Raw genomic sequence first — 18,757 nt, forward strand, 5'->3', positions numbered from 1 at the left:
AAAATATATAAGCAACTTCTTGCTATGAAGACCTGCAGTTTGAGAAAGGTTGACATTAATTGCATAAAATCAATATGCAGAGAAGTATAATCGATCCCCTACCGAGAGCCAAAACTTGCCCCACGATGGTGCAAATGTGGCTCCTCCGTGGTCTAAAATCCAGTTTCGACCTTTTTCTATGGCTCCATCCCCGCCATTTGGACCCTCCCCGAGCAATCTCAAGGCAACATAGTTCAAGGAGGAGCCAAGCATGGTACTGTGGCCCTCAATATGCATTCCCCACCCTCCGTCTCCATTCTACAATTGTATTCACGAGATTAAAATTTGGTCTCCCCCAATGCAGAATTGTAAAGTTTATCAACACAATAATCTTGCCTGATGATTATAGATGTACCGGAGCATCTCCTTCTTATGTTCCAATGATAAAACAGTGTTCAGAGCTCCAGTCACATACAATGTTGTAATCTGAGCACATGCAAGTCAAAACATAATAATGTTGTAATAATCTTGGAAGTGTGGGTAACGCGAATAGTAAGATGCAAGAGGGAACAAGCTCGACAAGGTACCAAGCCTGGCAAAAGGAACAAAAGTCCTCCATAATCGTTGGGCCAGTGTCCATCATGTGCCTGCAAATTACAGACGCGGCTTACTGCCCTTTTCAAAGAGCTCCATACGGTTTCCTCCGTGACGTCTTCATGCTCCCCAAGCTTGACAACTCGAAAGTCCAACTCCTGAGGGTTTGCTTTAGCGAGCTGCACAACGATAGAAGAAGGTAAGCGAGTCACTCTAGTCATCAGTTTAGGATGAGAGCCCTGGGAAGAATTAACCAATCAAGCACAGCGCATCATTGTTTTTCGTTCAGTACCAATTCTACAAGAAGGTGAATTAGCCTTCTCGGACTGCTTGAATATGGTTCCCACTAGTACTAAAAAACGAGTTTTAATTATGTGTCATTTTAGTTTCCATTATCAGAAACAGAGCCCCCATTGCCAACTTTCCGGTGGGCCAGGAGACTAACCACCCTTGGACCGCACACAGAAATGCAATTTCTCTCATGGCAGACAGTAGAACTTGCGCAATATCATTTAGTTCCATACCCTATAGATGTGCATTGCTTTTTATTTTCATATTAACGTTGAACATGCATGTTAATCCCTTCGTTTTTAAATATAAGTCTTTTTAGAGATTTTTATTATGAACTACATACTGATATATATAGACATACTTTAGAATATAGATTCACTCATTTTACTCCGTATGTAGTCCGTAGTGTAATCTCTGGAAAGACTTATACTCCCTCCGTTCCTAAATATAAGTCTTTTAAGAGGTTTCACTAGAGGGACTACATACGGATGTATATAGACATACTTTAGATTATAGATTCATTCATTTTGCTCCGTATGTAGCCCTTTAGTAAAATCTCTAAAAAGACTTATATTTAAAAACGGAGGGAGTATTTAGGAACGGAGGGCATGTAGTATCGTATTGACCCGACTTTAGTTCCATACAGTAGTACTGTTAATGCCGTCAACTTCACATCATTTCTGAACATGCACTAACCGATCGAATTGTTGTCTATTGCTATTATTCTTGTTTTAACAGATGTCGTGCACATTTAATTTCAAGCCAATCCAACAACAGCTTTTGTTCGTAGGATATATAGGATAGTTTGCTAAGTATTTCATTAGCTTCTACTCCCTCCAGTTTAAATTATCAAACCCGGTTAGTAAAAGTTATACAAAACCGTCCTGAAAGATTTAAAACTGGAGGGCTAAGATGGCCTGTATCTAAAAGAAAATGTACTTCCAAAAGATGGTTCATAAATCAGTGGGGCTAAGATGGCCTGTATCTAAAAGAAAATGTACTTCCAAAAGATGGTTCATAAATCACTGGCACAAATGTCCATTTGCGACAACGAATCGCAGCTATATTGGCTGCAAAACCGTTCCTGAAAATAGGATTTGGCCCGTACGTAAAAACTGTTTAGTGTCATTTCATTTCCTTCCCACATGCTTGTATGAATGTTTGAGTTCGGCACATTTATCTAAAAGCAGTTTTAGCATGTTCCCTCTTACCCCCTATCTATTTTTACATGAAAGGTAAGAGTAGATAATAGATCCGAGTCATTGATCTTATTAATTAACGGTCTGATTAAGTCTTACCTTCTTACCTCATATGTAGAAAGAGAGAGGTAAGAGAGAGCATGTTAAAATTTACCTTTATTTATTGTTAAAATGATGTCACGCCCTTTAACACTCCGCCGAACTAGACTGCATCAGGACGAACCATGCTTTTTCTACATATTTCCTCCGTTTCGGTTTATAAGTCATCTTACGAAAACCAAATAATTTCAAAACACTTAGGCATGATGCATTAACTTTCATTTTGTTTTTTGTTTTTTGTCATGAATAAAGGAATTAACCAATAAGAGATGTGAGGCATGTATGTTTTTAATGACTTGAGACTAACTAGCATGACATGAAGTGGTCATTTCATTGCATGCAATAGTATTAATTAGCAAAATAACATTAGTTTTCTTGTTTTCCTCTCCATCTTGATCACGATGCACTATCTAAGATGACCTATACACCGAGACGGAGGGAGTAGTCTCTTTATTATGTTCCAAATCTTCCAAAATGAAACTCGTGTTACTTATAAAGCATTAGTTTCAAAAAAGAAGAAATAACATAGTTTTAGTTCTTGAGGTCGTGTACGTGTCGAGCAGACATAGGCGGGCATGGACAAATACCTGCATCCGCATGAGGAGGTCGCTAGAATGCTTTCGCTCGAAGCGGTGCTGAGTGAACACCCGGCGTGCCTTCTCCACCTCGGCGCGCTCCTCCGGCGTGCCGTGTTCAGGATCGAACTCCCACACTTGCCGGCCGAGGAGGTTGTTCGTCGACCGCAGCCATGGGCTGCTGCCCTCCGACATCTTCAGCCTCCACATACTCGCGTCCGTAACCAGGAATACGATCGATGCTTAAGGACCCAAGAAGTTGTCTATTAGCCGGGAGGGACCTGGAGGTGTGGTGCATGGTGCATGTCTTGTCTTTTATAGAGAGCCACTGATGGTGCATGCAGAGGTCATTAAATGTTGCACCGTTGGTTGGAGCACAAGGCACTTATTGCGCGATGGAACCATGTTCAACTTACTCCTATTTGCGCAATAATTCAGGACTTAAGGCACAACAGTGATCGATTTCATGTTATCCTATGTAGAGTACCCGGCATTTAGTGCCATATACAGTAGTACACTTAATGCCATTGATTTCTGTTCATACTGTATTATCCTATGTACTCGGCATTTAGTGCCATACAGTGGTACACTTGGTGACATCGATTTCTGAACATGCACTAATCAATCCAATTAGAGCAAGTACAATAGAGCTGAGTCAGCTGGCTATAAGAAATAAACTAATATATTTTTGTTTAGTTAGAGGAAAGAGAAGAGCAGAGAGAAGGTAAGCGGACTTTTAGCTAAGAGTCAGCTCTAGCACGTGCTCTTAGGCATTTTATGAGTATGAAAGGTGAACCATATAATGAAGAAGTAGTACGCTTTTGCAATGAACTATTGTACATGTTGGCTATAAGATGGGCTATAGATGACATGGCAATGGCTTATAGCCAGCAGCTGGCTATACTATTGTACTTGCTCTTAAGGTATGTAAGAATGCTAGTTCCTCCGGACGGAGGTTGCATGTTATAAATTTGAATTTATGGCTTAGCAAAACCGTGACAGCTATTGTTGTTCGATTTATTGCAGTGTTTCGTACAGACTTGAGTAATGATTGTCTTTCTTTATGATTCAAATTATTTACCTAGTCCAATCTTTTTGCGTCTAGATCGCACTGCTCCTTCTTAGGCTTGTACTGTGCTAAGCCATCCACATAAGCAAAAATCTGACATGGTGTGTTAATTAAAGCAAAGAGAAAAGGAACCGGTAGAAACGGCACCAAGTGCAGGTACGAAGGGAGTAGTTTTAGTCGTTGAGGTCATGTATGTATGTGTCGAGCAGACGTGGGGATGGTCAAATACTTGCATCCGCATGAGGTGGTCGCTAGAATGCTTTGGCTTGAAACGGTGCTCTTCGAACTCTTGACGTGCCTTCCCCACCTCGGCACACTCTTCGGGCCTTCCCCACTGTTAGACTTAGAGATATATTATTGTTGTAATCTCAATCTATCTCTATCTCTTCCTTAAACCGAGTTCTATCTGTATGCCTTTCTTGTAAACCAAGCCAAAGGTTTTGCCCAATATAAATAAACACCGCGGCTCCTCTCGAGGAGTAGGAACGCTTCCATCTGACATGGTATACAGAGTCAACCTCTTCCCATCTATCTAGCCACACCAGAAACCCATCGATCGACAAAACCGATCGCCATGTCCTCTTCTTCGGCCACCGTCGCCCTGAACCTTGGAGCGCCGCCCGCCGAGAAGCTAACCAAGGGGAATTTCCTCAAATGGAAAGCCCAGGTAATGCCAGGCCTGCGAGGAGCGCAGGTCATCGGCCTCCTGGATGGATCCGATGCAGCGCCCGCGGAAACAGTGGAGCAGCAGCAGACGGACAAGACGACGATCACGGTGCCTAATCCACTTTATGCACTGTGGCTGTCCAGAGATCAACAAGTTCTCAGCCATCTCCTCAACTCCTTATCAAAGGAAATCCTCGCCCAAGTTGTGAGTAAAGAAAATACCTTTGATTTGTGGACTGCCATCATCACCATGTTTGCCTCGCAGTCCCAATCTCGAATCACAAATTTGAGAATTGCCATCGCCACCACCAAGAAGGGCTCCATGTCGAGCACCTCCTACATCGCCAGGATGAAAAGCCTAGGCGATGAACTCGCTGCTGCAGGCCGGCCCGTCTCTGATCCAGAGATGGTGGACTACGTCCTTGCTGGTCTAGATCGAGACTACGACCCGGTTGTGGCGGCAATCAGTGCTGTCAAAACCTCCATCACCGTCGACGAGCTCTTCGCTCAAATCTCCGCCTTCGATCAAAGGGTGGATATGCTCAACGATGGACCAGAAACTGGCTACAACACCTCTGCAAATATGGCGTATAGGGGGCGTGGCCAGTCCCGTGGCAGAGGACGAGGGCGCGGCAGCAGAGGCCGTGGTCGAGGGAGACGCTCACCCTCGTCATCCTCTCCAAACGACAACGGCAGGAGAGGCGGTCGGTCTCAACAACAACAACAGCGTCCACCGCACCGAGACTACCCCGAGTGCCAGATATGTCTCAAACATCATTGCGGGGGTGCCCGTGAATGTTGAGATCGCTACGAGGAAGATGAATATGAAGACAAGGAGGCCAATATTGCCTTAGACTCCTACGGCATCGACACCAACTGGTATGCCGACTCCGGTGCCACCAACCACATCACAGGCGAGCTTGACAAGCTGACGATCAGAGACAAATACCGTGGCCATGATCAAGTCCACACCGCAAGCGGATCTGGTATGAAAATCGCTCACGTTGGAAGTTCAGTTGTTAAAAACCCCATGAAAAACCTACATCTTAACAAAGTCCTATATGTGCCCACAACATCAAAGAATCTTCTTTCTGTTCATAGGTTTACCCTTGATAATCGTGTTCTCATTGAATTTTATCCTTATTTCTTTTTGGTAAAGGACTTGGACACGAGGAAAATACTTCTTAGGGGAAAATGCGTGGGAGGTCTCTACCCGCTCATATCTTCATCAACACCATCCAATAAACAAGCTCTTGCTGCTGTCAAGCCCTCTTCATCAAAGTGGCATAGTAGACTAGGTCATCCCTCCTTAGTTATTGTCAAATTTGTTCTTAACAAGAACAATCTTCCTTATTCTCATGAGTCTAGTGTTGAGTCTGTTTGTGATCAATGTCAGCAAGCTAAAAGTCATCAGCTACCATACCCTATTTCTACTAGTATTTCCACTTCTCCTCTACAACTTGTGTTTTCAGATGTGTGGGGGCCAGCCCCCACCTCTGTCGGCAGACACTCATATTATGTTAGCTTTATTGATGATTTTAGCAAATTCACATGGATATATCTCCTCAAGAAACGATCTGAAGTATTTCATGTCTTTAAAAACTTTGAAAATCTTGTTGAGCGCAAACTAAACACCAAAATCATTGCCATGCAAACAGATTGGGGAGGTGAATACAGGAAGTTAAATCTCTTTTCTTGGTATATCACATCATGTTGCATGTCCTCATGCACATCAACAGAATGACTCAGCCGAGAGAAAGCATCGCCATGTTGTTGAGGTAGGACTAGCTCTTCTTGCAAACTCATCTATGCCACTAAAGTTCTGGGATGAAGCCTTTTTAACAACCACCTACCTGATAAATCTGCTACCTAGCAAAGTCATCAACTTTGAGACACCCATCACTCGCCTTTTTGGCATCTCCCCTGACTATAAGTCACTTCGTGTCTTTGGTTGTGCTTGTTGGCCCAATCTTAGGCCATACAACACACGCAAACTTGCGTTTCATTCCAAAAAATGTGTCTTTCTTGGATATAGTCCCATTCATAAAGGAGTCAAATGCCTAGATGTTTCTACTGGCCGAGTCTATATCTCACGAGATGTGGTCTTCGATGAGTCACTTTTTCCCTTCGAAACCCTCCATCCCAACGCCGGAGCACTTCTCAAACAAGCCATTCTTCTCCTTCCACCACATCTCCAAACTTCCAATCATGGGGGCGACAATTGTACTAACCCAACTGATGATTGTATTACCAGAGAATTATCTCCATGTGTGCAGGATTCTACAACAGCAATCGGGGCAGAAAACGGTGAAGAAAATGATCAAAATTTTGCAGATTTTCCATCCATATTGCATGCAGCACAAGAAGACGAAGGCGGCACAGAACACGAGGAAGATCTCGCGGCGGCGGCGGCAGCTGCACCTGTAACTCTTGTGCGCGCGCGATCCCGTACGCCAGTCAGCGCCGCCATCGCTCCGCACCAATCAGCGAGCTCCACGTCAGGCGGGAACACGTCGCGTCCCACGTGCGGGCCGGCCGCGCCAGGCACGACAACGACACCGCGTCCCACGTGTGGGCCGGCCGCGCCAGGCACGACAGATTTGGTGGGGCCCGCGTCGGGATCTCTGTCCTCTACACGCATGCATACGGTTGGCAGCGAAGGATCTTCTGCGGCAATTTCTTCAGGGACATCAGCCACACCGCAGGTAACTCAGATGTCCTCCGGATCTGCTGCGAACGGCGATTCCGACAGGGGCTCGGGATCCTCTGCAACCGAGACGGCTGCGTCACCTCCTGTGCCACAACCAGCGCAAACACGAAGAAGAAAAATCCAGCCGGTTGCAACTTCTCGTGTCACAACTCGGTCACAAAGAGGTATAAAATCCAAAGGTTCGAACTGATGGCACTATTCCATATGGCATGTTATGTGTAGCAGGGGAACCAGCAAATTTGGATGATGCACTCAAAGATCCAAAATGGAAACATGCAATGGATGAAGAGCACTCAGCGCTCATGAGAAACAAGACTTGGCATCTTGTGCCAGAAAAGAGAGGTAAAAATGTCATTGACTGCAAATGGATTTGCAGAATAAAAAGGAAAGCAGATGGCTCCATTGATAGGTATAAAGCTCGTTTAGTTGCAAAAGGTTTTAAACATCGATATGGTTTGGACTATGAGGATACTTTTAGTCTTGTGGTTAAAGCTGCAACTATTAGACTTGTGTTATCTATATATGTATCCAGGGGATGGAGCTTGAGACAGCTAGATGTTCAGAATGCGTTTTTGCATGGTGTTCTAGAAGAGGAGGTTTACATAAGACAACCACCTGGGTATGTTGACAAAAAGGTACCTCATTATGTGTGCAGGCTTGACAAAGCACTCTATGGTCTGAAACAAGCACCAAGGGCATGGTACTCAAGGTTAAGTTCACAGTTGAAACGTTTAGGTTTTGTTGCATCCAAAGCTGATACTTCTCTGTTTATTTACAACAAGGCAAAACAACTATATTTGTGCTAGTATATGTGTTGGGTAACGTAGCATAAATTCAAAATTTTCCTACGCATATTTAGATCTTCCTATGGAGAGACCAGCAACGAGAGAGGGGTAAGAGCATCTTCATACCTTTGAAGATCGCTAAGCGGAAGTGTTGCTAGAACGCGGTTGATGGAGTCGTACTCGCAGCGATTCCGATCTAGTGCCGAACTACGGCACCTCCGCGTTCAACACACGTGCAGCCCGGTGACGTCTCCCACACCTTGATCCAGCAAGGAGGAGGGAGAGGTTGGGGAAGAACTCCAGCAGCACGACAGCGTGGTGTCGATGGAGAGACGAGGTCTCCCGGCAGGGCTTCGCCAAGCACTGGCAAAGAGGAGGAGAAAGAAGAGCAGGGTTGCGCCGAGGGAGAGGGAAAAGTCTGTCGCTCAATGGCCAAAAGTGCCCGATATATATAGGGGGAGGGGAGAGGGGGTGCCACCCCTAAGGTTCCCACCCTAGGGGGTGCGACAGCCCCCCAGATGGGAGGTGCGGCGGCCAGAGGGGGAGGAGGGGGTGGCGCACCATCTGGTGGGCCTTAGGCCCACCTGGCTTAGGGTTTGCCCCCCTTTTTCTCTCCCCTGCGCATTGGGCTGAGTGGGGAGGCGCACCAGCCCACCTAGGGGCTGGTTCCCACCCCCACTTGGCCCACCTTACCTCCCGGGGTCGTTGCCCCCCTTCGGTGGTCCCCGGGGCCACCTCCGGTGGTCCCGGTGGTCCCGGTACGTTACCGGTGATGCCCGAAACACTTCCGTTGTCCGAAACCATCCGTCCTATATATCAATCTTTACCTCCGGACCATTCCGGAGCTCCTCGTGACGTCCAGGATCTCATCTGGGACTCCGAACATCTTTCAGTAACCTCATATAACGATTCCCTATAACCCTAGCGTCATCGAACCTTAAGTGTGTAGACCCTACGGGTTCGGGAGACAGGAAGACATGACCGAGACACCTCTCTGGCCAATAACCATCAGCGGGGTCTGGATACCCATGGTGGCTCCCACTTGCTCCACGATGATCTCATCGGATGAACCACGATGTCAAGGATTCAATCAATCCCGTATACGATTCCCTTTGTCTGTCGGTATAGAACTTGCCCGAGATTCGATCGTCGGTATACCTATACCTTGTTCAATCTCGTTACCGGTAAGTCTCTTTACTCGTTCTGTAGCACGTCATCGTGTGACTAACTCCTTAGTCACATTGAGCTCATGATGATATTCTACCGAGTGGGCCCAGAGATACCACTCCGTCACACGGAGTGACAAATCCCGATCTCGATTCGTACCAACCCAACAGACACTTTCGGAGGTACCCGTAGTGCACCTTTATAGTCACCCAGTTACGTTGTGACGTTTGATACACCCAAAGAACTCCTACGGTATCCGGGAGTTGCACAATCTCACGGTCGAAGGAAAATATACTTGACATTAGAAAAGCTTTAGCATACGAACAATACGATCTAGTGCTATGCTCAGGATTGGGTCTTGTCCATCACATCATTCTCCAATGATGTGATCCCGTTATCAATGACATCTAATGCCCATGATCAGGAAACCATGATCATCTATTGACTAACGAGCTAGCCAACTAGAGGCTTGCTAGGGACACATTGTGATCTATCTATTCACACATGTATTACTGTTTCCTGTTAATACAATTATAGCATGAACAATAGACGATTATCATGAACAAGGAAATATGATAATAACCATTTTATTATTGCCTCTATGGCATATTTCCAACAGTCTCCCACTTGCACTAGAGTCAATAATCTAGTTACATTGTGATGTATCGAACACCCATAGCATTATGGTGTTGATCATGTTTTGCTCGTGGAAGAGGTTTAGTCAACGGGTCTGCAATATTCAGATCCGTGTGTACTTTACAAATATCTATCACACCACTCTGGACATGGTCCTGGATGGAGTTGTAGCGGCGTTTGATGTGCTTCTTCTTCCGGTGAAACCTGGGCTTCTTGGCTATGGCAATGGCCCCAGTGTTATCACAGAAGAGTGTCATTGGACCCGACGCGCTTGGAACCACTCCAAGGTCGGTGATGAGCTCCTTCATCCAAATTCCTTCATGAGCTGCTTCTGAAGCAGCTATGTACTCCGCTTCACATGTAGATGCTGCCACGACTTCTTGTTTGCTGCTGCACCAGCTCACTGCCCCACCATTCAACACATATACGTATCCGGTCTGTGACTTAGAGTCATCTGGATCTGTGTCGAAGCTAGCGTCGACGTAACCCTTTACGACGAGCTCTTCGTCACCTCCATAAACGAGAAACATTACCTTAGTCCTTTTCAGGTACTTAAGGATATTCTTGACCGCTGTCCAGTGTTCCATACCGGGATCACTTTGGTACCTCCCTATCAAACTTATGGCAAGGTTTATATTTCTTTGAGTTTTCCATATTGAACTTCTTCAATATCTTGTCAAGGTATGTACTTTGCGAAAGACCTATGAGGCGTCTCGATCTATCTCTATAGATCTTGATGCCTAATATGTATGCAGCTTCTCCAAGGTCCTTCATTGAAAAACTCTTGTTCAAATAGGCCTTTATGCTCTCCAACGTCTTTATATTATTCCCCATCAATAATATGTCATCCACATACAGTATGAGGAAAGCTACAGAGCTCCCACTCACTTTCTTGTACAGACAGGCTTCTCCGTAAACCTGTATGAACCCAAACCCACTCACTGCAGTACTTGACACTGACAAGACCTGATATTTCATTTGTTGTTTATAAGGTTTGCCAGTATCTTCATGCACCTACTAGTATACATTGGACTGCTGTCAAAAGAATTGTACGGTACATAAAATATTCTGTGAGCTTGGGTCTTCAAGTAAAACACTCTAAATCCACTCTTGTTAGTGCCTTCTCTGATGCTGACTGTGCAGGATGCAGTGATGATAGAAGATCAACAGGAGGTTTTGCAGTGTTCTTTGGTTCTAATCTTATATCTTGGAGTGCCAGAAAACAAGCCACAGTATCCAGGTCAAGTACTGAAGCTGAATATAAATCATTAGCAAATGCAACTGCTGAGATTTTTTGGCTTGAATCATTGTTAAAAGAACTGGGAGTTAAACAGCATCGTGTGTCATGTTTGTGGTGTGACAATCTAGGAGCCACATATCTCTGTGCAAATCCAGTGTTTCATGGCAGGACAAAGCACATAGAAATTGACTTTCATTTTATCAGAGAAAGGGTTGCAGAGAAGAAGTTGGACATACGGTTTATTTCTTCCAGAGATCAAGTTGCAGATTGGTTCACTAAAGCCTTGCCAGTTAAACCATTTGAGGAATTCAAGAGGAATCTTAATATAGAATAGTTGAGATTAAGGAAGGGTGTTAGGCTTAGAGATATATTATTGTTGTAATCTCAATCTATCTCTATCTCTTCCTTAAACCGAGTTCTATCTGTATGCCTTTCTTGTAAACCAAGGCAAAGATTTTGTCCAATATAAATAAACACCACGGCTCCTCTCGAGGAGTAGGAACGCTTCCATCTAACACCCACATACAGGAACACGCGTCCGTAACCAGCAATAGGATAATCTGGTAAGCTAAAAAAATGGGTGGTTAAATGTTAGCTCGGACCTGGAGGTCCATGGTGCATGTCTTGTCTTTTACAGAAAGACAACTCATGGTGCGCGCAGAGCTGGTTAAATGTTACTTGCACCGTTGGTTGGTGTACATGACACTTATTGCGCGATGGCACCATGTTCAACTCATGTCGGCAGTACTTTACGACTTTTCCACGGATTTTTTCATGTAGGAACTAAAACAAAGTCTATTTTAGTCCCATATGAAACAAATATGAAGGAATTTTAGAAACTAAAAGGGTATTTGAAACTAAAGAAAGAAATTCTTATGAAAGGGTCATTTTAGAACTTTTTTTGCATTTTTTTTAACAGTGTTCATACTTTTAGCATGTCATTTAATAAGTTTTAATATATTATTAGGGATAACATGGTCTTTTTACATATCATTTAATGACCTATGATTCCTGTTTAATTCATAAAAACAAAGACATATGGACTAGCGACTTTTTAGTTAGGACCAAAGAAAATCCTGAGACTTTCTGGAACAAACAGGGCTGTAAGGCACAGCAGTGATCGATTTCATATTAATGTTGAACATGTTACTACATGAGAAACGGACGAAAAGTACTCGGGACGCAGCACACAGAAATCAGGGGGATGCTCGAATATTAATGTTGAACATGTTACATGGGAAGCGGAGTACTACTACTACATGACCACAGAGTACATCGGAACAATGCGTAACTGTGCTTCGACATTGAATAGGTTTGCATCGGGTACATTAAAAAACGGAACAGTGTGCGCTTTGCATTAAAACGGTTGCGTTCGGATCAAACTCCATTGCCAGATCAAAAAAAGCAAGGGTGATTCAAGAGCCCACTGTTCATCTTCCCCACGCACCCCTGCTCCATTCCATATCCAGCGAGGGGGAAAGATAAGCGGGGTAGTGTATACATAGTTCCTGTGGAAATCCATTGCTCCAAAACTTACGAAAGGGAGACGATTATTCCTACATCAAATCTTCCAATGGATCCGGGTTCAGAGCACTTTGAGATTCCTCTCTTACATCAACGGCCCTTGGCCAACGGATATGTTCTTATCTTCATGGGTTAACCATGGATCAGCATGGGTTAACCACGGATCCGGGTTCCAGCAGGACCGCGTCGGAGGACGCCGGCCATGAGCAAACCCAGGTCAAGGACGCCGGCCACGAGCATGAAGCCCAAAACCTCCACCACGGCGATCACGTCGTGTACTGTTGCCGAGGCAAAGCATGGCTAGACAAAGGGCGAGGCAAAGCATGGCTAGACAAAGGCTGACAGCGACCCAACAACCAGGATGCGTACGACAATGCGGTCGGTGGCGATGTTATTGTTGGCTGATTTTATTGCTACTTAAAACTAGTATATCATCCATTCATAGTTCATCTTGATTAATGAGATTTCAGATTTAAGTCTTATTTCTATAAATTCGAAAGGAGGGAATAATACAGAGCAAGCATACGAGAGATACTCTGGATTATTCTTGATACGATCGAGTCGACTTCACATTATTTTTAAACATGCACATTACTTTTAAACATCACCATCACTCACATTACTTCACATTCCAGGTGTCCCTGGAGCATCACCATCGCAAACTCGCGATGATGGATGTCAAAGAAGTGTTGAAACTCTGGACTGAGATTGGTTGTAATGGAAGTATCATAGATAGTATCATACATGATAACTAGTCAATTTTCATGAGGTGACATAAAATTAAATGAAAAAAGAAAGCGTTAAGTATCATATCATGATACCGTATCATATTAAATGTTGTGTTACTATGTGTCATTCATGGCAATTAATGAACTACCCTATGATACTATGCACCAACCAACGATAGTGCCGGCGGCGAGAGGCCCTCCATTTCCCCCCGCACGCGTTCCCCCTTCCCAGGGCAGGGGCGGCTGCGGTCCGGCGACCCGGTGATGGTGGCCGGCGACGGGTGAGGTGGCGACGCTGCTCCTTAGAGGCAGGACGGCATGGTGGTGTGGCGTGGCCGGCGGTGCGCCCCTGGCCCAGATCTGGGCCCTGCAAACCTCATGTGGGTCCTAGCGGGCCAGCTCCCAACGTGGCTACGGTGTCTTCTACATGGTGGTGAGGCGGAGCAGCTTGGACAGGGGGCGGCGTTGTCAACGGTATGCCTGTTGCAGCGTGATGGCGGGAGCTTTACGGGGGTCCCGGCCAGGCCTGTGGGCCCACGGGCCTGGTATGCTTCTGCTATTGCCTCTGGTCGGCTACTGTCATTGATGGTGGAGGTTGAGCCCTCCCGCGTGCCGACAGTGCTGCTGCTCCTTCTCCCGGCTCCTCTTCATCGCTGTGCAGGCTTCTCCTTACGGTGTCGTGGTGAGACGGCGCAGGGGCCTCAAAACCGTGTTGGTGCTGGGTGTCGGTTGATTTGGTGGCACACTCGGGAGTGCCCGAGGTGCAGGTTGGGGTCGGGGGAAACCCCTCTTGGGCCGGCCGATACTGATGCGGTGACACCCTCGAGTGTCGCCGAACCTTCCTGAAGGGCGTCGGGACTACCCTTCCTCGCGCCTCATCGGGTACCGGAGGAAACCCTTGGCAGCAGCGTCGTCATCGTCGCATTCCTTCTTAGAGGTGTTGATGGGTACCGGCGCTTCGGAGTCCTGAAGCTTAATGGAAGACTCTTGGTGGACGCAGCGGTCGCGAGTCTTTTGTGTTTTCTGTCAATACGCCGGTGTCGGCATTTGTTTCTTTTGTATTTCTTTTCAATTTCTTTTGAACATGATTTAGCTATTTTCGTCCTAACACCTATCATGGAATGTTTTGGTTGGTTACTTTGTAATACAAAGCGGGGAAAACTTTTTTCATCAATTGATATATGGCACACAAATTGGGTTCCGTATGATGGCCCTTTTTCGTCAATTGATATATGGCACACAAACTGGGTCCCGCATGATGGCCCTTTTCTGTCAATTGATATATGGCACACAAGCTGGGTTCCGCATGATGGCTTGCTGCTGCCGATCACTCAGATAAGTGATAATCCACCAAGATGGGTTAGTGAATTTATTGATACTGCGACGGTTTCCTGGAATAAGCATGAAACTTTGTTGGTTAGAGGGGCCAGATTCCAAAGTGCTGTGTAGAGAAATCGTAACCGTACTTCTGTGCATAATTAAACACTAGCAAATATGCCCGTGCGTTGCAACGGTAAATAAAAATATTACGTTGTAGCCAAATAGATATGGCTCAATATCCTGACATATGAGCGTTCTCTATTTTTTTATTTTACCACGATGGTCGATCATATTACAACTTATTTTTTTGGCATCCTCGTTGATGATGGGCCCGGTGTCCATGTTATCAAATTTTGTAACATTTTATAAAATTTCACACATATTTTCTTTGAATTCATGGATATGTTTCGAAATTGTGAATTCTTTTACGATATCGGAACAGTTCTCTAAAATCATCAACATTTTTTATTCCGTGAACATTTTATGTTTTTCTGAAACTTTATTTAAATTACCAAACATTTTATGATTTCACGATTCGTTTTTCCAAAACTCAAAACCTTTAAAATACAGAATTTTGAAAAATTCTGAATTAATTTATAGAAGAAAAATAAATTGAAATAAGAAACATTTTATACTTTCCAGACTATATTTGTCGATTTTCTAAATTATTTTATAATATGCAAACTGTTTTTTGAAAATCATAAACAATTTTGAATTCTGCAAACTATTTCTGATTTCCTGATCCTTCTTTTGAATTTCTAGACATTTTATGATTTCCTGAACATTTTTTCTATATTTTGAATACATGATCATTTTCAAATCATGAACGTTCGATATTTTCGGAATATATTTTTGGAAATTGTGAATTCTTTTATAACATGCAAACAGTTTTTCAAAACTCGAAACTTTTAAAATTGGAATTTTGAAAAGTTCCGAATTAATTAAAAGAAGGCAACAAACAAATTGAAATAATAAAACAGAAAATCCGATGAAAAAGGTGTTGATCATTTTCAAATCATGAACGTTCTATATTTTCTGAATATATTTTTGGAAATTGTGAATTCTTTTATAATATGCAAACAGTTTTTCAAAACTCCAAACTTTTGAAATTGGAATTTTGAAAAGTTCCGAATTAATTAAAAGAAGGCAACAAACAAATTGAAATAATAAAACAGAAAATCCGATGAAAAAGGTGTTGGTTCAGGAATCCCAACCTGGGATTCCTGGATGGAGTAGCGGCACAAAAGCCAATAGGCCAAGCTAGTTATTGTTGCTTTCGAAGGTCTCGCCATCCCTTTTAAGTACTGATACGAACGGTGACTTTGACAGATTCGAAAATCGAATCGTTTCCTCCACTTATGGATGGCATAGTGGGTAATTTAATACAACATTAGGGGCAATTTTAATGACGTACCACATAAGCAATAGGTGCTTTATTAATAGGTAAATACTGGAAGGGTCAAGCGTGCTTTGTTGCCTCTTTGAGTTTTTTATTGAATTACTCATCCTGTTTTACATTATAAAGTGTATTTTTTTTAAAAGTCAATCACTTTAAGTTTGATCAAATTTGTGGAGCAATATATGAAAATTCCTATTTTAAAGTTGGTATGATTAGGTTCATCCTGAAATGTATTTCCATGCTCTTTTTGTTAAATATTGTGGATGTCCGTACTTTTCTCTGAATTTGGTCAAATTTAGAGACATTTGACATTTTAAAAAACCAATAGCTTTATATTTTAGAATTGATGAAATATTTAGTTTGGCGGGTGGGGAAGATGATAAAGTGTGTTTTACTTTTATTTATAATGTCATGATTTGATGGGTCTTTCATGGTGTATTGAATTTTCCAAAATTGTTCGAGATTTTCAAAAATTTATCTTCAAATTCGAAAATGTTTTTTCTTTTTATAGAAATGTTCTATAGTTTCAAAAAATGTTTGAGGTTTTGAAAAAATGTTTTAAATATTCTAAAAGTATTCTTCAAATTCGAGAAATGTTTTTGCTTTTTAATAAAATATTCTAAATTTCAAATATTTGTCATTTTTTGCAAAAACATTCATAACTTAAACAAATTCAGGAGTTTCAAAAAATGTTCGGTATTTCAAGGAAATTTTCAGTATTTTCAACAAATATTCAGAATATCAAAATATTGTTCAACTTTTAAACTAAGTTCCTGTTCTTTGGGGAAAAAATGCTTGCAGATTTTACAAATATAGGTTTAAAAAATTACATTTTTTGGGGAAAAAATATCACCACAGTATTTAATTCTGGTGGGTCACAATATCTGATTTAAACTCGCTACGTTAATTCTTTAGGCGACGTGCTGTGATATAAACAACAAAATTAGTCTGGTGTAGTGGATATGAGGTCATAGTCGTAAGCAACAAGTCTTGCGTTTGAATCCTGGCATCACGATATCCTTCACCTTTTGCTTTCATTTTTCATCCCACGGTATAGCTTGGTGGGCCGGCCTAGCCGTCCGTCGACTCTGTGTGAAGCCTCCACCTTTCGCCGCAGCGCGCGGCGAATAGGAGCTCCCCTTCACATGGAGTCGTACTCCCAACGTTGTGCGTGAAGCTCGCAGGTTGTACCCAACCGGACTAAGGTTTTACCATGTTAAATAGTACCACCTCGCTTCTTTACATGGCGTTCTACCAATTTATATAGGTCTCTGATTTATAATTAATAAGCAGCCATGAGAATCAATAATTAATAGTAATGTATCCCGTTTGTGAGATTAATTCCGGGAAATAGACATCGCTATGGCAATCACAGGAGGAAGAGAAAGCCGAGTTGAAAGTAGATTTATTTCCTATTCAAGCTACTAGTACATTCCTTTCATATTCACTTTTGTGTGGTCTTTGCACTTCTGACTAAACCTTAAGAAAATGCTCACTTTGAGGATGTGGTTCTTCAGTTCTGGGCTTGGTACTTTTGGCAGTGTGAAAAACATTGATCATCTGGCCTTATACCTTGAAATAAAAAGGTTTGCCTGTGGTTAGGAATATTTAGATTATTTGCAAATCATGTGCAGAAATATTTGGATAAATTATGATAAAAGCTATAATGCCAAATTTTCACTTTGTTTATTGTATCCAGTTTATGAATTTTGTAGTGTTTGATTCATATAATGATAGAGGCAAACCAGGCCGTGAGCCCGTGACAACTTCATCACAATTTCAGTTTTCTGAATGGATTTTTAAAAGTTCTTATCTTACCGTTGCATATGTTCAAAAGTTCTTTCTATATCTACCACGACCCTACATCCTTATTCTCAAGTCTTACAACATTTTTCCTTTTAGTATAAGATGGTGTGGGTACATGGAACATTTTTTATCCCATTGCAACGCATCGACATTTGTGCTAGTTTCTATAAAAATATTTAGAAACTAATAAAAAAGTCGAAACCCAATATAGATGCTTATTGGTCACTGTATATGTTTTCCGTTCATGGAGAGTTGTCAAAATCTAAGCTTGCACCGCACTATTTGATGGGTTTATTTGGATTCATGCAAGGTAGAAAGCATCTGGATTTTGGATGGCGAGACTTTCATACAAATGGAGAAAATAAGAAAATAAAAAAACAGGGAGAAATAAATATTCCAAAAATGCTAATAAACTTCTATGATATTAAAGTTCACAATAATTTAGACAAACATTTGGCAAAAAAAATCTCAAAATTGATACTGAATAAGTTAAACATTTTGAGGCTTGAGAGGCAATTACGTGGGTGTGAATGACACTATAGAGTACTGGAAAGGTGAGTATGAGAAGAATTTGACCCAATGCGTCCGCCATTTGGTTTTCATGCCTATGGATTGATGATAGACAAGGAAGACTCCAGTGAGATGCAGCATGTTGCAAGTGTACTAGTGCATTAAGAGGAGAGCTGGCAGCACACAGTTTGCAATGATCATGATGTTGATCCTATCATGTTCTCTGCAAATGTAGATTCCAATGCACGCAGCAAGTTCAGACAGGTAACTGCAAAAAAAAAAAACTTAAACCCGCAATGTTCAAGTCAGTTTTAAACTTTTAATGGGTAGCTCCCAGAGGGGGTCAATCATCAACATCTATCGTTGCTCCTGGCAGTTGATCTTGCTGGCCGAGCCCAGGGGCTGCCTCCAATACTGAATTGCTGATCACTGCATAATAACATATGGATATCCCATCCCA

General features: G+C 42.8%; 1 protein-coding gene across 1 annotated transcript in view; it reads right to left on the reverse strand.

Moving 5' to 3' along the window:
* Nucleotides 1-3,008, reverse strand: part of LOC123395126 (parkeol synthase-like) — a 36,094-nt gene extending 33,086 nt beyond the window's left edge. Inside the window, exons 1-4 of the mRNA XM_045090063.1 lie at nt 2,750-3,008; nt 567-752; nt 376-465; nt 103-297 (exon numbers count right to left, since the gene is read on the reverse strand). Coding sequence (XP_044945998.1) covers nt 103-297; nt 376-465; nt 567-752; nt 2,750-2,947 — 669 coding nt within the window. The 5' untranslated portion in view covers nt 2,948-3,008. The remainder of the gene's footprint in view (nt 1-102; nt 298-375; nt 466-566; nt 753-2,749) is intronic.
* Between the last annotated feature and the right edge of the window lie 15,749 nt (nt 3,009-18,757).

Source organism: Hordeum vulgare, chromosome 5H (assembly GCF_904849725.1).
Source record: "Hordeum vulgare subsp. vulgare chromosome 5H, MorexV3_pseudomolecules_assembly, whole genome shotgun sequence".
Lineage (NCBI taxonomy): Eukaryota > Viridiplantae > Streptophyta > Magnoliopsida > Poales > Poaceae > Hordeum > Hordeum vulgare.